This window comes from Microcaecilia unicolor, chromosome 2 (assembly GCF_901765095.1).
Source record: "Microcaecilia unicolor chromosome 2, aMicUni1.1, whole genome shotgun sequence".
Classification (NCBI taxonomy): domain Eukaryota; kingdom Metazoa; phylum Chordata; class Amphibia; order Gymnophiona; family Siphonopidae; genus Microcaecilia; species Microcaecilia unicolor.
Genome location: NC_044032.1, coordinates 145,183,776 through 145,204,824, shown reverse-complemented (window position 1 = coordinate 145,204,824; position 21,049 = coordinate 145,183,776). Strand labels below are relative to the sequence as shown.

Here is a 21,049-nt window from a genome sequence, read left to right as displayed (position 1 = left end):
AGCTGGCCCTGCCAAAATAGAACAAAATAATCAATGATTTACAAAGCTCTATTCTCACCTAATTGCTGCAAGTTGTACTTTACCCTCTACATCTTAATGCTCCTCTAGTTTTCACTACTACCCTGTTGCATTATTTGGCAACATTAAACTCAGTAGTAATTTTCTGAACATACATAAACAAAACAAGAAAACAAGACAGATTAACAGATTGGCACCAGCTGTGGCCTCCACCTTCTCCAGCTGCAGTGGAGTGAAGGAAATATGTTCAGAAATGTTTTCACTTTACCACCCTCATGTACTGCTTCTTTAGGGTTGTGTCCCAAATACAAACTGTGCAACTCTTTGCACTAAAGCTTAGATGCCAAATACTTAACAACCCTTTAGGTTTTCTTAGATCACTTCTCATGCTTTTTTCTACTCCATCTAGTACGGCTGTCTTAGATCTTAGCGTTACCTATAAAAAGGAAAATCTTTATTAACCCATCTGCACCATCACTTTTGAAAATATTGAACTGGACCTACAATTGATCTCTGGGGCACTCCACTGTTCTACTGCTATTGAGTTTCCTGAGAGAAAACCACATCAGAGTTATTTTTATTTATTTTATTTTTGTTACATTTGTACCCCGTGCTTTCCCACTCATGGCAGGCTCAATGCGGTGGGCAATGGAGGGTTAAGTGACTTGCCCAGAGTCACAAGGAGCTGCCTGTGCTGGGAATTGAAATCAGTTCCTCAGGACCAAAGTCCACCACCCTAACCACTAGGCCACTCCTCCATTCTTATTGAAGTATCCAATCCTGAATCCGAGAAGGGAGAGGAATTATTGATCCACATACTATATAGAACAATTCTTTGACTGGAAACTGGCACCAAAACCCTACTGAATTGCCCTAAAGTTCAAACTTTCTAAGCATTGGTGAATGAGTCTTGAGAAACTATGAACAATTATGTTTTAAAAACGTTATAAACATCACATATGTTTTTATTAAATTTGCACCTTTAGAACATTTAAACAATGTTACATTTTGGAAGTAGTTTTATTACTGCTTGCAAAGGTGAAAAGTATACATTGTCCTTTTTCATTCCATGCACTTTGGTGAAATTTCAGTTAAAGTACACATGCACTTTCACCTTGAAAATTATCCCTGGGAAAGTACCTGCATAAGTTTGTATTTGCCAATTTTGTAAATGTTTCTTAAATGCACAATTACTTTTGAAAATGCAAAAATATGCATATAGTTCCAAACTCTTCCCCACCTAGTAGAGGCAAAATAGTAGATGAATATTTGAAAACTGAATATGCGTGCACTGTTGTCCTCCCCCAACCTACCTGTAAGAATGCCAATTTTTCAGTCAGCTCTAAGGGGGCTCTTTTACTAAGCTGCAGTAAAAAGTGGCCAGTTGTAGTGTGGGTGCATGTTTTGGGCGCACGCTGGGGCATTTTTTATTTTACCACGGCTTGAAAAATTGACATTTTTTAATGGGGAAGTAAATGGCCGTATGCTAAAATTAAAAGTAGCATGCAGCTATCTACTGCCTGAGCTTTTACGGCCAGTCATTGACCTAGCGGTAAGGGCTCACGCACTATTCATGTGGTAATTAGGCAGCGCTGCCGATTACTGCCGGGAACACGCACACACCCGCGGTAGAAAATAGAAAATTATTTTCTACCACGGGAAACGGCGTGCAACAACTTCAAAACTACCGCAGGGCACCCATGCTACCCCTGCGGTAGTGCCAATTTGGCACACGCTAACTACGCATTAGGCCTACTGCTGCTTAGTAAAAGGGCCCCTAAGTGCATTATGAAGGGCAACCCTACAAAGTGGAGTAGTCTAACGGTTAGAGCTGTTTCTCAGCCTGGTTTAAATCTTGCTGTTGCACTTTGTGATCTTGGGTAAGTCACTTAATCCTCCACTGTCTCAGGTACAAACTGATCCTGAATGCACATTGCTTTAATAAAACTTTTGGGCTTGCAAGTGGTATACAAGAAATACATAAGTCACACTCACAGTTATGTGCTGATTAAACATGTACTAGAATAGTGGCACACACACAAGTATGTATGTGCCTAATTTCTGCTGAAGAGGTATACATACATATCTTACATAGCACATTATTTAACAGGTAGACATATGCACGGACAGGAGCAGCGGTCACACACGTAACTCTCAGAATACTGTGACCCAATTATCGAATTGTGCAAGCTGGCAGGCACTCTTAGCTAGGTAGAAGGCAGCTTTCAGCCAAGTCTTTTCACCCCGGATAAATGGTTTTTAAAATTGACCACTTTATATGTTTTTTTTTAGGTTCTTTTAGTTTTTAAGGATTCCAAATTTGAATTGAGCTAGCCCATAACTTTCCATATTTATTTGAACATGCTCTTTAAAACGAATTGCATTTACAACATGATCAGACTTTTTATAGTCCCTCAACATGACCTTAAGCTACCGTTGCAAGGTTGCTTTCTAAATGCGTTGTTTGGAGAGAGAGAGAGGTAGGGAAGCCTTATTTATACTGCAAGGAATCAGAAGTGCGGACCCTCTCGCAGTGTTCCAACTTCCACTTGCTGCACGGATCCTCTTTGGCACATTAGCTGCTCCTTTCAGCTGTGTAGAAGGCCCCGCCCTCCTGAACATGCGCACTCAGGTTGTTTTTCACAAAGCTGCTCTTAAAGTGAGCTGGCAAGCAGCAACCACCCTGTCTTTGTACAGACCACAGAGCATGCAGGAGGCTGACATTATCCAGTGCTGTTACTTTTCTGAAATTTCAATGAACTCTTTGCAAAGACTACACTGATCCTGCCTTTTTTTTTATTGCACAGCAAAGGCTTCGATCAATGTGTATTTAAAGATCACATTTTACATGGTATCCTAAAACATTTTTTCTTACAATATATTTTTGTAGATTTTGTTATAAACATGGTGCTGGGAAAGGTGAAGGGTTTGATAATAAGCTTTGACTGTCTCAATGACAGTAATGTCCCTGTGTATTCTAGCGGGGACACAGTCTCAGGAAGGGTGTCTCTAGAAGTTACTGGGGAAATTAGGGTAAAATCTCTTAAAATTCATGCAAGGGGGCATGCAAAAGTACGGTGGACTGAATCGAGAAATGCTGGATCCAACACTGCCTACACACAGAATTACACTGAAGAAGTAGAATATTTCAACCACAAGGACATCTTAATCGGGCACGAAAGAGGTAAGTTGTACTTTTATATGATTTCAAGGTTGTCTTTTGTTAAATGCAGTCCAATTTTAATTAAAACAATAATGGGAGTGTATCTCTCCATATTTATTGGGAGAGTTGTATTTCCAGGTGTTCTCATTCCCGAGATACCTGCACCACTGTGCATGTTTATATAAAGATTTTTTTTTTTAGTAAAAGATGAATCTGTACGAATAATAGCAATCCTAGTTCACTTTTTCAGCTGACACTGCATGAGAAATAAAAGAACAATTTGTAATACTGATTATCTGTATTGCTTTTATTGGAGCAAACAAAAGGAGCTCAGTATTGCAATAATATTGCCAATTTTGTATTAATGTTGTTGCCATAGCTTATTTTAAGAATCTATGATACATTTACACCTCTTTTGTACCCATCCAACTTCCCTACGGTTTCCGTCTTTTGAAGGGTTTGCAGTGGCATGTCCCTGATAAAAGTCCTTTCCAGGTAGCGTTTGCTTGAGCTGGAACCCAGACTAAGGAGCTGTCAGGGCGCAGATATGCCGTTGGGATTGTTAAAAATTGGGGAAGTAAGACTCTCTAGACTTGTTTTTCTGAAGTTTCCACCCTTTGTTAGAAGCGGTTTAATCCTGTTTCGGACTACTGGTGTGGAGGAGGTGGTGGGGGCGCCCGGCTTCTCTCTCTGCCTGCAGATTGGTCAGAGACGTCAGCTGGTGCCAATGACTTCATACCCTAGCAAGGGAATAGCTTTAGAAAAAAATTTATATAATTTATTGTGGGGGGGGGGTTTTTTGTTAATGCTCCGGCTTCTTTCGTTGTTATGAAAGAGAAATCTGAATGGAACACTTTCAATGATTCCTCAGAAGAAATAAAGCTGATTAAGAAGTCGTGTTTTGAACATGTTTTTTGCAAGGATTTTGGCAGCGAGATGTCTGCGTTCGGGAACGCCATTCAAAATTATTTTTTGTAAAACAGAGTAGTTTGAAACTTGGGGCGCAGCATTTCTCGAGTAGATCATAGGGTGTTCCTACTGACACTCACTTTGCTTTAGTGTCCCTTAATGGGTTGAGCGTCAGGAACCTGCCACAACGATTATTCCTGGTAATATCTATCTGCAGTGTACAGCAGAAGAATATGGTTTTGGTGATTAGCATTGAGCCGACTGTATTTCTCGAGTGGATCGTGGGTTGTCCCACAGACACTAGCTTTGCTTTTCAGTGCCCTTTTATGGGTCATCAGCATCAAGAACCTACCACAAAGCTTATTCGTGGTAATATCTATCGGCAATGCACAGAAGAGAGAAGAACATGCTGCCAGGGCTGAGCAGCATGAGCCCAGCCGACTGTGTCTCAGACTAGCTTTGCGGTGAAGCCGCGCCTTCGCGGTGCGCGATTGGTGGAGCCGGTTTGTTAGTCTGTTGCTAGGACGATGGCCACCGCTGATTGGTCGGCGCTGTTGCTTCTAGGTTTTAAGAGGGGTAAAAGAGGAAGGGAGGGACTGAGTCCGGGGATTACTCTTCCGGGATTCCCGTTGCTTTGGGTTTTACATTACAAATTCCATGTACATTATTTCGTGGCATCGTTTTGTCTGAAGGTGAACAGAACAGGCCCGGGGAAGGGTGGCATGTTCATGTTCAACGGACTGATATAGCTGGAGTATGGAATGGCGCCTTTAAAGAATAACCATGGAAAGTGTTTCCATAGGAAGAAGTGGGCGCAGGGACCATGGCTTTGAGCACCTCTTTTGCCCCACGTGTATAACGTGTCGCAAAGGCTTCCTGTTTGCAATCCTATCCATAAAGCTACAGCTCCCGAGAGCTGGTCAAAAATATAGTTATTTTTGTTTGTATTTATTAACGTTTATTTTATTAAGAAGGGGCCTTTTTTGGGGGGGGGGGGGTCCCCCTAAAGTCCTAACTCTAAACCGCGGGCTGCCACTTTCTAGCATCAGCGAGCCGCCTTGTGCCAACTGTCACATTCTTGCCGGCTGCCTGAAAGCAGGAAGTGGGGGGTGGGGCGTAGCTTCAACGTTAGCAGGGTAGGCTGTGCTACGACAGCCTATGCAGCAGTGTGTAATGTATATGCATATGAGAGACTGCTGGCTGGGGCTCTGCTCGCACCGGTTTAGGCCGGTCCTCTCCTGCTCCAGTCTGCTGCTGATTGACAGCTCAGCACTTGTTTACCACACAGGCTTGCCACTGCGGCTGCTGTTCTGGTAGCCTAGTACACTGCTGAGCTGGCACAAAATTACAACAAAAGAGTACGATATAGGGAGAAATAACAGGGACAGACGGAGAATCTGTAAAAAAAAAATTTACGAAGCACTAGTGTGCCTAGGTAAATTTAGTACTACTACACAATCTAGGTTCAGACAACGTGCGTTGTTGTAAATACTAGACAAAGATCAACTTACACTGATAATTTAAGCTTGCAGAAAACAAAGAATCAAAAAGATTATTTCCTATATCCGTTCTATCTTCCCTGATACTGTTATTGTTAACCCCTTACCTATTTGACTTTTATTTGGCCCTGCAGGGGGGTACATAGGAGTGGAAGAGTAGCAGTCTAATGGTTAGTAGAGTGGGGTGGGAACCAGGGGAACCGAGTTTAATTCCCACTGCATCTCCCCATTGCCCAGGCACAGAACTCCTTTCCTAAGGTTCACAATGTCAGTTGTTTGCGCCTCTAATAAGGCAGTGATGTAATGTCAAAGGGAAAAACAAAAAAACCCTGCAAAGCCCAAATGCACATGTATAGCATACTTAGGGAACCAAGGACTTAACTACCCATTGTAATCCAAACTGATCTACCATACTTTGCTTCCCTACGTATAGCACTGTCCATGATATGCAAAATGCAACCGTAAATGATCAGAAATTGCTACTACTTTTTCTGCTGTACCCCAAATCCCCTCCATATTTTTCCAACACCCTGAAGCCAGCCATTCAGCAAACTGCTTTTGAAGCAGATGAGTATTTCCTATTTCTCTAACAGGCCTGTGGGCATAGCAACAGCCTGGAATGCTGTCAGTCTGGGGCTTGGAAGCTGCAGCCTGCTTTGCTGCCTGGTCTGCTAGGTCATTCCCTCTGCTCACATGATCTTTAACTGAGTGACCCTGACAAGTATAGCCACCTTGACTGGCAGTGTAATTGCATAGAAGAGATCTGAAATGTGTTCACTGTTGAAGATAAGTTTTCCAGTAGAGGTTAAGTACTCTGAGTTTTCTGATCTGCCTAAAATATAGACAAGATCTTAATCCATGAATTACAACAGTTCCCTTAGCTATGTGAGTTTGCTTTAGTTAGTGCCACAAGCTCTGTGACTTGTGTGTTTTTGACCTTTTGTATTGGTGCCACTTGTACTATACCCATTCCATATCCTACTATATTCCCCTCCTCTGTGCTAAGGCAGGACCCATCAACAAAGAATTCATTATCTGGGTTTTGGCAGAGGTACTTCTGACAAGTCATCTCAGGTTTAGTTGGTCTCCATAACTGTTATACACTCATGTCGCTCTCCTTCACCTGGTAAAGGGAGACGAGTGGCATCGTATCTCTGTATGGTGGTGTGTGGGGTCCCCAGAATCTGCAGTTTGTAATGCATTTGGTTGCAGAAAGGTGCTGCATTTTTTTACAGTTGGGATCAAGGTTGCCACAATATGTGGCGTTGCACAATTAAAGGATATGATGGCACAATGTTATCCGCCTGCTGTATTAAAAATGAGGCTGCTACTGCATCCAGAGAAGTGCTGTAGTATGGTATAGGGACGCTGCTTTCCAGTATGTGGCTGCATTAGAAGCCTGTTTTACCATGAACAGAATTGCCAGAGTAAAAGAGACATGGGATGCAGGTAAGCCTAAGGCTAGGGCTGCAGAGTGTGCTCCTTTTGTTGCAAAGCTTTCTCTTTTGCTTTTTCCTATAGCAATCGCTCTGTAATCTTATCCTGGGTCAACAACTGTAATGGTCTTGTTATAGCTGTAAAACGTACAACCCACTGTCTTCAGTAATTAGCCGTGCCCAGGAATTTCCTAATCTGACGCTTAGTAGTGGGCCTTGGTAAAGCAAGAATAGTCTGTACTAGTTGGTAGCAGCTGTTGCTGCCCAGTCCTTGCAGAAGTCTGAAATACTCCACTTTTAGGCTGACAGAACTGCAGTTTCTTCCTGTTTACCTTTTAATCCCTTATTATCTAAAGGTCCTCACAACATGATCATGTTGTCTTGGGTACAGCTTCCTTTCTCTGGTGAGCAGAGAAGCAAATCATCTCCACACTGAACCAGAATAGAATTTCCTGGAAAAACCACATTTAGCTAATGCCCGTCATAGTGCCTGTGAAAAGTGGGATAGGCTGTGTACCCTGAGACAAGTCTTGTCAAGGTATATCGTTTTTCCCTTCATAGGAAAGGGCAATTAAGTATTGCCTATCCTTATCCAGTTTTACACTAAAACACACACGAGATAAATCTATGACTGTGTAGCACTTAGATGTGCTCAGAATCAGACAGGGTGGTGGTTGGATTACTGACTGGGAAAACTAGAGATTACTACTTTATTCACAGTTTACCGATCCTGCACAAACCTCCTGGTGTCTTTCATCCCTGGCTTCCTGATGGATAAGATGAGGGTGTTGTAGGGTGAGGTACAAGGATATATAATACCTTGATTTAACAAATCTGTTATGACTGGTCTAATCCCTTCAAGAATTTCTCAGGTGGTGGTGCCTGACTATCCACTCACCCCATACCTGGACTAGCTTATTTCACACCTTGTAATGTTGACCAGTTCTTCCGTATTTTGTTCAGCTGTACATATATTTTGCCTTTGGTTTAGCCATCCATCTGTTTATCTCAATTGATTCTACACTGCTCATCTTGTCCCCTCACACAGAAAGACGTTTGTATTTTAAGAACAGCATTAGCACTATATCTGTTATTTGAATGTTCTTCCATGCTGTCTATTGTGGTTAGATTTCAACGTGCACTTTCCAAGTTTACTTGATTTTCTTTATGCCTAACAAAATTGTTAATGTTCAATTGTACCTGCTGTAGACTGCCTTGGGAGAATCTCTTCATAAAGGTGGTTAATAAATCCCAGTAAAAAGAAAAATAGATATTGTGCTACTAGTGGTTTTGACTTTGTAGGATCAATAGTGATTTTAACGGGTTCATTCAGCCTCCAAGAGCTCAATTTATTAGGACCAACTGTCCATAAATGGCTTGGCAGATCATCTAATGGGGGACTTCTCATTCCCTAACACTTTCTACCTTGTCTATCTTCCTGCCCAATATAGCCACTCCTCTATATTTACAGGTTCAGGTACTTCCAGGAAAACTCTTTATGGCTTGCAATAAACTGTGTATAATCTAATTTACATAGCAAATCCCTGCCAAGAAGGTTGCTTTCACAGTTGCTATTTTCCTTGTTGGGGAATTGTAGTAAACTTTATCCCTAAGAGCTGACTCGGGAGCTTCATGTATCTACTACTAGGGCATGTACTTTTTGTACTTCAAATTATTGTCAGAGTTCAAGGCATAGAGCTGCATGATTTCTCTTCTCCCATAATACCTTCTTCTAGTCAGCCTAACTCCTCATCTCCCTGCACAGATAACTGTTTTAACTGTCTTTGTGTCCATGGTTCTGGTTCCTCATTTTGCAGTTGGAGTCCCCCTCTGTGTCCCCCTTCCACTTCCACCAAACCTTTCATGGGCTTCAGTGCCTGCTCCTCTGCTTCTTCCTCCTAGCTCTGTATTCTCCAGAAACCTCATCTGCAGCGCCAGTAACAAGTCTTTCTTCCTTTCTCTCCCTGAGCTGTAGATGTTCTGACAGATTGGCAAATTGGTAGGCAAAGAAAAAAAAACCCACAAAAAATCTACAATCTGTACAAGTGGCTTTTAACAGTTTCTATACTTTGGGTTCTAGCCCCACCGCAAAAAGCTGCTACTAATCCTCCCACTGCATTTTCTGTGGGGTTTGTTATGCTAGAGTGCTTTTGAAAAATCTGTACCAGTCTTTCCTAGTTTCCCCTGGTTCATATTCCCATGAGTTAATGCGTGACCACTCCGGTTTTACCTGGGAATGCCTTGTAAATTGCATTTAGCAGGACACTTTAATGTTAGGCTGTCAGATGTGTGTTTTTTCCTTGACATTAATTTTGGTGTATGAAATGTTCAGTATCCTATGAGGTTAGTCTTTTGGTACTGGTGAAATGTTTTGTTTGTTTTTTAACCCTGAAATTTGTTTCTTGGTTTAAGTGTAAGGATCTGTGGTGGGCATTGGAATTCTTCATTTTATATACATTTTAGATTATTTTTGCAGCTTATTTAACATTTTTTGTTCGTGAGATGGGAAAAACCTTTTCCAGAGTTTTACATAGTCTGATATTCCTAATGTAGTAAGGCCAGGATAGAATAAGGAAGGTGGTGGTTTACTTCAACTATAAAACTCCTCCCCAAAATCTGTTTGGCAAGGCAGTACCCAGAAACCTGCTGATACACTGTTCTCTTTGAATAAAACTTCCTGGGAGCTCCACCATCCTCTGTTAGCCCTAGAAAGATGTCTCTATTAGATAAGGTTCTTTTGTTTCCTCCTGACTAAGATTTTGTCACTGGTTTCTAGGCAGGGGATGAAAGGTGATAATGATGCTTTGGGCATTTCAGGTTGCTAATCCCCTGTATGAATGTGTTCACTAACTTGAGGATGAGGTTGAAGTCAAACCCAGCTGATTTGCAAGATGTCCTTAAATGCACTTGGAAGACTTGTCAACTCCTCCCCCTCCCTTTCTGGAAGGTTGATGGCAAGCCTTAGGGTGCTATTACTCTCCCTATATAAACCTCTAAAGTCTCTGACAGGTCAACAACTTCTTATGTTTCTACCTGTTACTCTTCCCCCCCCCCCCCCCCCCCTGCAAGTGCAGCATTTTGTTTAAAAAATGTATCTTGGAACTGATTTTGTGCATGCTGCATGTTTTTGTGGGTTTCCCAAACTGGGTGGCTACCTCTCTTTTCACAGAGATTTTGTGTATATCTGGACCAGAGGAAACAAATTTTCAGCATCGACTCCGGCTATAGTTTGTAATAAAAATAGATATTTTAACTTTCTTCACATACCACTGAAGATACTTTGGGGTTTTTTTTTTAATTCACTTTGGAGTCCTTTTACCAAGGTGAGATTTAGCACATGTTAAAAGATAAGACACCTATAGGAAAATAATGGGTGTCTTCATTTAGCACACACTAATCATTAGCGTGTGCACTAAATCCATTAGCACACTTTAGTAAAAACATTTCTTTGTCTAGTTGCTTGAATTGGTTTGCCAAAAGAGATAATGCTGAATACTGTATAATCACTTTCGGATACATTTCATAATATGCTGTGTTTAATGTTCAAAGCTAAAGCAAAGAATTTTACCATATGTAACATGAGATGACTTAACAGCACATTTCAGATGAAATGTTAGCTCTGTGGCTCATACTTTGGGGGGGGGGGGGGGGGGCTTTTACTAAACAGCAGTTCAAGTAGTCATTCTCACGCACTAGTCATTTTTACCACTGAGGTAAAATGGCTAATGTCTTCTATTTTCTCTACTAATGGCCACATGCTAATTTTCCCATTAGCATAGGGTTACCATTCGTCCGGATTTCCCCGGACATGTCCTCTTTTTAAGGGCATGTCCGGGGCGTCCGGCGGATTTTGCCTGCACCCACGTTTGTCCGGATTTCTGGACAAACGTGGGCGCGGGTGCGGGCAGGCGCGTGCGTGTGGGCGCGCGATCGGTGCCATGGGTCTGGTCTCCCGTCCCCTTCCTTACCATGTTCCCTGGTGGTCTAGTGACGTCTTCGGGGCAGGAAAGAGCCCCCTCTTTCCTGCCCGGAGCGCTGCCTCCCCTGTCTATCATCCTCCTCGGTCTGGCTGGGAATTCAAAATGGCCGCCGAGAGTTGAACTCTCGCGAGGCCGCTTCAACTCTCGGTGGCCATTTTGAATCCCCAGCCAGACCGAGGAGGATGCAGCAGGCAAGGGCAGGCAGCGCTCCGGGCAGGAAAGAGGGGGCTCTTTCCTGCCCCGAAGAGAAGACGCTACTAGACCACCAGGGCTAGGTAGTAAGTGAGGGGGGGGGGGTATGTGACGGGGGGGGGGCGGGGAATAGGGGCAGAATGAGGACCCGAAGGGGGCGGGGTAGGGGGCGTGCCATGTGTCCTCTTTTTTTCAGAGGACACAAAATGGTAACCCTACATTAGAACATGAGCCTTACCACCACCTATTTTGTAGGCAGTATGGACTGTAGCACAGGTTCAGCACGTATGAGCGCACTGCAATGCCATGCACTAACCAATTAGTGCAGAACCTGCCCACTCTCCACACCCAGACCCACCTCCCAGCGCTAAAAAATCCATTTTATTGTTTAGTGTGGGTAGTGCACGCATGTCCAAAACTTACCATGGGCTGCCTTGGTGCACTTTTGTTTGCTGGGGTAAGCACACATTTAGTGATTTCCTGCAGCTTATTAAAAAGGGCCCCTTATGCAGGAATGAAAACTAGATTGTTCACAAGCAGTACACCAATGTACAGGAAAATAATTTAACATGGGGTTTTTCCTTCTTTAGATGATGACAATTCTGAAGAAGGTCTTACCACTATCCATTCAGGAAGGCATGAATATGCATTCAGCTTTGAGCTTCCACAAACGTAAGTATGACAGTTGTAATAGCCACATTTTGAAAGACATATTTATATGAAAAAATAGTGATTCCAGGTAGAAAAACTAACAGGCACAAGGGGGCTGTGGCCCCCCTACCCTCGTACCTTGAAGCAGGAGGAGGGAGGTGCACTCCCTCTTCTTGCAAGTACCACCCTGCCTGGTGCATCTTGGGCTTCAGTTTCTCCCTTGTATGGTATTTGGTATTGCAGGAGGAGGGAGTGCCAACTCCCCCTTCCTGCTTCAAGATATTGGGGGGGAACTAGGCCTCCTGGGCAGGGGGAATGCCCCTTTGGCCATCAGGGAAACCTTTTTGCGTGGAGGGAAGGAAGGAGGTCCACCAGATCTTCAGCTTCTTGTGTCCAGGGGGGCCTGTAAGCATGCAAATGCATGCTGCACAGGGCTCCCCATTCCTACCCAATGCCCTGCAAACCCTAATGCCAGCTTGCTGGCGTAGGATTTTCCACAGGAGCAGTGCCAATATTTGGCATGCTGCCTATTGAGCACGCTGCCTGTTGAGCATTGGAGAGGAATACCTAATATGCTGTTCAGCATGCATTTGCATGCTACTTCCACTCGGAGCCGTTGAGCTCGTTAAATGAGAGCTCATCAACTCTGATCATAGGACGCAGGCAAACGTGAGCGCTAGTCTTACGCTAATAACCTGTAGCTTCCCTATTTGCCTTTGATCTGCCCTCGGTATTTTATAGACCTCAATCATATCCCCCCTCAGCTATCTCTTCTGTTTTGCAGTTTATAGAAACTTTTTTTTTTTAATTACAGATAAGAGAAATGGTGTGTGTGTGTGTGTGTGTGGAGGGGGGGGGGGGTAGAGAACTAATTGTTTTTGTGCATCCAGCTGAAGGATTTCTACTCCCTCCCTGCTCCACCAAAAAGTTATTTTGCTTGGATATGTATGTTGATCCTTGTGTTTAACATCTAATCGCTTTAACATAATGTGCACTGTACTGATTCTCAACCTGATTAGTCTCAGTGCTGGAGTCTAACTGGTTTGCCTTTTTTTCTGACAGACCACTTGCTACCTCATTTGAAGGCAGACATGGTAGTGTGCGCTATTGGGTGAAAGCCGAACTGCACAGGGCTTGGCTTCTACCAGTAAAATTGAAGAAGGAATTTACAGTCTTTGAACATATAGATATCAACACTCCTTCATTACTGGTAAGAATGGATGCAGTCATTAGTTGCTTGATTTTTACCATTAATGTGTATTAATATAACCACTTAGATCCATGTCACATTTTTTGTACCTATGGCAATGCAAAACCCAGCTGCCTTCAGTTAAGATCACTCTGAGCCTGCCTCCTTTGTTTTCAGAAACCAGCAGGCCCATCTAGAGCAGAGTTGGGATGGGGTGGGGGCTAGTGTTCTCTCTAACAAAGGGAGGGCATACACACCTAGCAACTGTGTGGAGGCTGAAAACTTGCACATATGAGCAAGTTAAAAAATTATAGACAACATTGGTGGGGGTTGAATCTACGTGTAACTTTTAGGTTTCAAAAGGCATTTGCGTTTTGTAGTGATTACTCCTGAGTATTATTAACTTGACAAAATTTGTTCACGGTATTAAACCATGGTTCTTGTGGCTCTTAAAGCAACAAACTATTCAGTATTCAGACCTCAAAAGAACAAAGCATGGTAACTCACAAGTATATTATACATATTACAAAAGTGTTTTTTCTTTTAACTGACGAGATACAATTTTACTTAGGTAGGCAAATGTCTCTATTACTCTTATGAGAGCCCTCCTATGAGAGGCTTAAGGTATTATACAAGTCAACATGGAAATACAATAGCTAACAAATTTTGGAACAAAATTTGAATAATTAACTATCAACATTGTTGGCTTGATTTTGTGTTTTTTGTGCCACCAGATTGGGGATGGGCTGTTAATTTCATTGGGTAGGTATTCAACATGAAATAACTAGGTAGTAGTGATTCCTAGCTGGTTAATTTTACACTGACCATGTCTTGCCCTGATATTCAGCAGAACATAAGTTAGTGCCACTGAATATCTGCTCAAGCTACCTTAGTACTATCCAGTTTCATCCTGAGCAAAGCTGGTAACCCACTGAGCTACTGGGTAACTACCCAGATAGGATAGACTTTACTGTCAACTTTATACAGGTACAAGTCTGAGTAATGCCAGTATCCATATAAGCACCAGCCGCCACCCAGTCCTAGAATATTTAGTGCTGGTATCCAGGGATGGCCTAGTGCTATGTGGTTAACGTGACCAAGGGCAGAGCCCAGACAAAGCTAAGTGAACAGAAAATAATACTTTATTTAATAAAATATTAGGTATTGTGGGGGGGGGGGGGGGGGGGGGGGGTCCTGTTATGTTCTCCCTTGCTTGTGAAACTAACAGTATTTGGGGGAAAGAAAACAAAACACGGATCACCACAGGCTGAATAACACCCAAACTGTGTTGTGTATGTTGTATTTCTATTAACTTTTTTGTTTAATGCACACTATAAAACAAAAATTTAAAAGGGACAAAAATTAAAAACAAAAACGACACACACAAATGTTCATTGCACATCTACTTCAAAAAGTGTTCTGAAATACTATTTTGGCTAGTTTAATTCAGGCTGGTGTGTGCTACAGACTGAGCAGGGCAGGCATATATTTTGGAAACTTCAAAAGAAATGCCAGTTGTAATGCAGAGATTGATGCTATTAGAAAATGTGATTTTGAAGTACCTGCATATAAGCAACAAATGTAGAATTAAAAATATATACTTTAAGGGGTATGTTTACTAGAGTGGAGGAGTGGCCTAGTGGTTAGGGTGGTGGACTTTGGTCCTGGGGAACTGAGGAACTGAGTTCGATTCCCGGCACAGGCAGCTCCTTGTGACTCTGGGCAAGTCACTTAACCCTCCGTTGCCTGCCGCATTGAGCCTGCCATGAGTGGGAAAGCGCGGGGTACAAATGTAATAAAAAATAAAGGTGCATTAGTGTTTCTAACTCACCTTTAAATTTAAGGCGCATTAAACGCTAACACACCCATAGCACACCTTAGTAAACATAGGCATAAATGTGGACTTTAAAATATATGTTGTTTTTCTGTGCTTCAGAAATATCTGTAGGCTTCTTAGTTGCATTTAGTGTATTGAAAGATACATGGTTAAACATATTTTATTTTGGTTTTACAGTCGCCCCAAGCAGGCACAAAAGAGAAGACCCTCTGTTGCTGGTTCTGTACCTCAGGTCCAATCTCCCTAAGTGCCAAAATAGAAAGGAAGGGCTATACCCCAGGTACGTAACAGTAACTGAATGATTCCTCATGTCAGTGTTTGAGTATTACCCCTGTAATCACAGGCTGAGAATTTGTTAGAATTTGCAGAAATTGGCTTTTGTTTCTAATTGTCATTTACCAAAGTAGCATGTCCAACATTTCCTATGAAGCAAGAAACAGTATACCTGAATAGCCACAATATATTCTGTTATGTGCAGCAATGAATGTTTGATCGTATTATATGTTGTGTTTAATCTTGTAATCAAAGGTTCCTTTTATATGTGAATTTTTGAAACCTAACTGCCACTACATTCAATGCACTGTTTCTCCGTCTTGTGTTCTAGGTGAGTCAATTCAGATCTTTGCTGAGATTGAAAACTGCTCTTCCCGTATGGTAGTGCCAAAGGCCGCCATTTACCAAACACAGACTTTCTATGCCAAAGGGAAAATGAAGGAAGTGAAGCAGCTTGTCGCCAACTTGCGGGGAGAATCCCTGTCATCTGGGAAAACAGAGACCTGGAATGGCAAACTGTTGAAGATTCCCCCAGTGTCTCCTTCCATACTAGGGTCTAATATAATCCATGTGGAATATTCACTCATGGTAAGCAGATTGCTAATCAATTACATTTCTTAAAAGTTTGAGTTGTTTGAAGCTTTGCTTTGAGATTCTTTTTATTGAATTTCCTATCCTGTGCTTAAGTCAAGATCAGAGTTTTGACTGTGTAGGGTACCTGTGCATGTGTGAACACTGAAAAGCAACATGTGAAAGATCTTTTTTTTTTTTTTTTTTTTTTTTTTTAATAACCAAAATTATCTGTCTAGGTAGAGGGTGCAGAAGATGAGTTATTCTTGGGTTCTAAAAACTGTACAGTACAGGGGTTGTTTTGTTTTGTTTTCCAATACTGAATCACTTAGAGCTTTTCTCAGCTTTAGGTAATTTGTTCTAGCCTGCAGACTTAGGGCCCCGTTTACTAAGCCTCTCTGTAGGCGCGTAAACCTTTTAGCGCATGGTAAAAATTATATTCCTATGGGTGTCTCTGTTGGCACACGCTAATTTTTAGCACACGTTAAAGTTTGCACACCTACAGTGCATTTTAGTAAACAGAGCCCTTAATGATTAAGCTCTGAGTTATGTAAGTCTGCTATAAACATTATACACATATCAAACATGCACACAGACCCCCCCTCCCCCAATTAGTGGATAGACAGTATGAAGGAAGCCACAGTTGTCCTCCATATGTGACCTAAGCCTGTTTAAAATTTGTTTCCTTTTGAATTTTACTTTCCTTCAGCTCAAATTCCCCCTGTCCTTGAAATTTATTTTATGGACTTTCATTTTCCTGTACTTGAAACATCAGATCAGTAAATGGCAAACTCATGATTAATTCTGTGTGGCAAAATCTTTTGTTTGTCTCATGTAGGTGTATGTGGATATTCCTGGTGCCATGGACTTGTTCCTTAACTTACCCCTGGTTATTGGTACTATCCCTCTCCACCCGTTTGGAAGCAGGACATCCAGCGTGAGCAGCCAATGCAGTATGAATATGAATTGGCTTGGCCTGACACTGCCAGAAAGACCTGAAGGTACTTTGGGATGCCTGTTATCATAATGTATTTAATCATCTGTTGATACACATGTAGTCAAATAACATAATACAGAAGCAGTCCAAAAACAATTTATGAATGAACAAATGATGTGCATAGGCTTAGTACCAGCAGAGACAAAAGTTCCATGCAGTTAAATGAGATGGGGCTTTTGTCTTCCCCCTCAATTTATTAATTTTAATGAATGGAAGTATTTGCTGTGTGGCATTAATCATATCAGCAGTATTTTTAGTGGCATAGTGAGTTCTTCATTGGCTTAAAAAAAAAACATGGGAATGTGTATTTGTAGCACTCTAACAGCTGTGTTCTTTTCGCTGCTTGCAGCACCTCCCAGTTATGCAGAGATTGTTACAGAGGAACAGAGGCAGAACAGCCTGGTTCCGTCGTCTGCTTGTGAGGACTTTGAAAGAGCTCTTCAAGGACCACTCTTTGCATACATCCAGGAGTTTAGGTTTCTGCCTCCTCCCTTATACTCTGAGGTAAGCCAGTCATCTCTGTTCTCTCCCCCCCCCCCCCCCCCCCCCACCCCGATGAGAAATGAAATAAAGCAAATAACAGCTGTAGTGTCAGTAAAAGCTGGAAATTGAAGGCATTTCAGTACTGAAAGTTGCTATCCTATCAGTAAGCGTGTAAGAACCGAACTGAAGCTAGCCACTTTGAAAAGATTGTGGAGTTAGACATGGGTCCATGGTATGAAGGTCTGGAAGCTTGTTCCTGCTTGCTTTGATGCTTGACCCATGCTCTAAGTGGACACTTCTTCCCTTCCAGAAGGCTCCATGAAGGGTTAGATAGCAGCTGGTATCTGTTGCACCTGAGTACATGCCCCAGAGTTTCCACATAAACTTTTTTGAAATTATAAACATTGAGTCCGTATTCAAAAGCAATTGTCTGAAAAGATGACCAGGATATTCACAGGCACTATCTGGCTAGTGCTGGGCCAGGATATGAGCAGAACCAAAGTGGCCCTTTAACTTACCTGGATAGTGGCGGTATTCAGTCCGCTAACTGCATTATCTAGATCACCAGGACCCCTATCCAGATAGTGGTACTGGATATTTGTGATCACTGCAGCTGGATTCTTAAAAGAAAAAAAAATGCTGACCATGGAGGCTATATATTTGTTTAAAAACAACCTAAAAAAATTCAGCCATCAGGTACCATTTCAATCTGGACAACTTTTTTTCTGTGGTTAAAATGATTCTAATATTTAGAATGAAAATTAAGCTGTTACTTATGAAATTTGAGTATGGTAGGTTGTAATTTGTGTAAAGAAATCCCCCTAGAGCCACACTCAAATATTTATTTATTTTATATCATTTATACCCCACATCTTATATGACATCCAGTATATATTTTCCACACAAAATGGAGATAATTCACTGGTCAGAATAATTGGCGGGCATAATGTTTCTCCCCAGAGTATTCTCCTTGTGTGCAGAACACTAGAATGTGACTTGGGTTCGCAGCATGTAAATAAGTGTGATTTTCAATGTGTGTATTTAGTAATTATTTAAGAATATTTCATGTTACTTTGTGTTTTACAGTAGCATTCTTACACTGGTTCCTTTTTTTTTTTTTTTTTTTTTAAATAGGTTGACCCCAATCCAGATCAACCCACTTTGGAGCAACCATCCTGCCCCTCTCGTTGAAGGAAAATGTTCTAGGCTTTTTCTTATTTTTTTCATAAATGGAGCAGACCCAGGTTTTGAACTGTAGTCTCTGCTCAGCTGGGGACAGAAGACTACCAGAGAGACACTTTCAAAAAAAAAAAAAAAAACAGAAAAAAGGGTTTTTTGCTTTCACCTAGAAAAAAACATCAAAGGCAATGAAAAGCAACCTGCATTTCTGACTTGGGAAGCTTGCAGCATCAGTGTAAGACTGTTCTCCATGCCTGAAGATCTGAGCTTACCTTACAAAGTGGCACATACTAGGCGCAGCTTCACACACGTTGTATGGTGTGTGTCGAGACACTCGCCACACTCTAAAAGAGAGAGGATCAACCTCTGGCTCTTTTGAAAATTTGCACATGTTCAGTGCTTATGTTGTGCAGTTTAATTATCACTACAGCTTTCCTTAATGCACGGCAGACTGTTCTGACCCTTCTGAACTTTGTTCATGGCCTGCACAGCCTGGAGCAAAAGAACTTTGAGAAACTGAAAGATGACAAGATGCACTGACTTTTTTTTTTTTTTTTTAGTTGATGTAGCCTGGACTCTACCCTCATGTATGTGCTCATTATTGTCCTGTTTGGATAACCATGTACCCGTCAACCTCTTTTGGTTTGGCTTTGCTGGTGGATTAATTTTGCTAAATATCAAATGCCTTCAAAGCTAGTCCATGTAAGTTCATTTGCAGCCTACCCTGGTACAATCCAACAGATTTTGTGGGCAAAAAAAAGGCTAAAAGAAGGATGCTTCCAAAAGACATTGCTAAGATTGTATACGTACTTAATTTCTTGTCAATTTATTGCCTTCCTACTGTCACCCTGAGTGGTATTTTGTTACAAACTGCCTAAAATCTTCAATCTCAGGTGAACTCATCACTTGCCAAAACATTCGAATACTATTTCTGTGGGGGTTTTTTTGTTTGTTTTTGTCTTAGCTTTTTTTTTCCTTGCACTGTTGTACTAGGATGTGGGTGGAGTGGCGATGGAACAGGGACAAGAACAAAAAGAAAACAACCCTTTTCCCATTGTTTTTCTACAACATAGGACAATGCAACCGATTCTCGCATATTAAGCCAAAAGAAAACTCCAGCATACCCGCATCCATGAGACAGGTGGTAGTGTTGCAGATATGTTATGGTCTGTGATTGGCATCAAAGCTTCCTCAATCTTTAGAAAGAAAACAAAAAGCATTTTGTTTAAAACAGGCGCCTTGCTTGGGTAAAAGTAGTTAAAGGTGTAGGAAACGGTCAAAATATGTAAGGGGGATTCTTGTCCTGGGTGCACTTTGATCTGTATGCCCCTCAGGGATTGATGGAAGATTGGAAATTCTTCGTTGAAAATAGCTGTCGAGTATAGGCTTGTGTGGTGTGTCCTTACACAAAAGGCTTTATTTAACTCACAGCAGTTCTGATAGAGGTATCTTGGGAATGGTTATAACCTGTAGCACAAATACCAGCACTAGTGTGTGTGTTTTTTTGTTTCCTTCTCGTCCTCTTCTTTCCAAAAAAAAAACCAAGCCATGAGCACAATTCCTTGTATAGACTATTGTTATTGTACTATTAACGAATGAGGAGTTTGACGTGCACAGACCATTTGTTTTCTTCCATGCAGCCTAGCACAGGAAAAGATTAGAACAATTTTGGTTTCATTCTGTGCTGGAATGGTTGGTCTTACTTCTGAGGTTTTAGACACAAGAAAATAAGCTTTTCTTGCATGAGTAGCCTCAAAAGGGATTCACATGTGACCCATTCCTGCCACACACATGCCAAAGCTTTTTCTAGAGACCTTTCTAGACTTTGATAGTGATGCATGCAGTGTGGCCATCAGACTCTTAATATGAGCTCTTTTTAGGCTGCTTGCTAAAGAATATTAGCTACAGATGTTTTTTTTGTTCTCATGTGACCTTTTAAAAGAAATCATGACAAAATCCCCATTTTTTTTTTTTTTTAACAGAAAGCTTAAAAGGCAAAAGGTCCACAGCAAAAAAAGAGAATCACGTTTTAGGTGATTCTATTAAGGAGTTTGGTCTTTAACCAAACTCAAACAGGATAATAGGTTGAATGTTTGTTTGTTTGTTTTCTTTTTGTATGTTTGGATTGTTTTGTGATTGTCTGTACACGCCTCTCCACCACCTCCCAAAATAGCCTATGGGATAGTTGGCATTAAAGGGCATTTGGTGGTCTTTTAATTTTTGGATCACTTTTTTTTTTTTTTTTTTCCTCGTTAATAAAATAAAACTAGGAAGCAATTGTGCATGTTTGTACAGTGCGATGAAAGATTACATAACAAGGTTGACCAATATATGATGTTTGATACTGTCATGTAACATATGTGACACAAGGATGGGCATGACATATATATAAAAACTTTATCAGATAAAGTTTATAAAAGTATTTCTTTACTCTGATGTTTAGAGGCATTATTTTGTATCTTTATTCCATAAATATTGGTCAGTCCTTTATATGATATACTGCTAGGTTCTCAAGTATAATCCAGTATTGAAGAGTTCCCCAGTTCCAAATTGGACTGGTAGTAAGATCCAAAATATTAGAGAAACCAAAAGTGCAATATATGTTCGCTTTATAGATTATATTCTGTAGCTGTTTGTACATTTTCTTTTTCATTTTATTTTTGTTTGGTGCTC

At 41.4% G+C, this 21,049-nt stretch overlaps 1 protein-coding gene across 1 annotated transcript; it reads left to right on the top strand.

Annotated features, from left to right (window-relative positions):
- The first annotated feature begins 2,715 nt into the window (after positions 1–2,715).
- ARRDC3 (arrestin domain containing 3) lies at positions 2,716–20,632 on the top strand. Its single transcript, XM_030193383.1, has 8 exons — positions 2,716–3,202; positions 11,788–11,869; positions 12,911–13,058; positions 15,052–15,154; positions 15,479–15,735; positions 16,556–16,718; positions 17,064–17,218; positions 18,332–20,632. Exons 1-8 carry the CDS (start codon positions 2,923–2,925, stop codon positions 18,386–18,388), a joined length of 1,245 nt encoding a protein of 414 aa, XP_030049243.1. The 5' UTR covers positions 2,716–2,922; the 3' UTR covers positions 18,389–20,632.
- Positions 20,633–21,049: the final 417 nt, after the last annotated feature.

Coding starts and splice junctions, on each gene's coding strand:
- ARRDC3 (XM_030193383.1), top strand. CDS start 2,923: ATGGTGCTGGGAAAGGTGAAGGGTTTGATAATAAGCTTTGACTGTCTC. Junction 3,203..11,787: donor CTTAATCGGGCACGAAAGAG/GTAAGTTGTACT, acceptor TTCCTTCTTTAG/ATGATGACAATTCTGAAGAA. Junction 13,059..15,051: donor TCAACACTCCTTCATTACTG/GTAAGAATGGAT, acceptor TTGGTTTTACAG/TCGCCCCAAGCAGGCACAAA.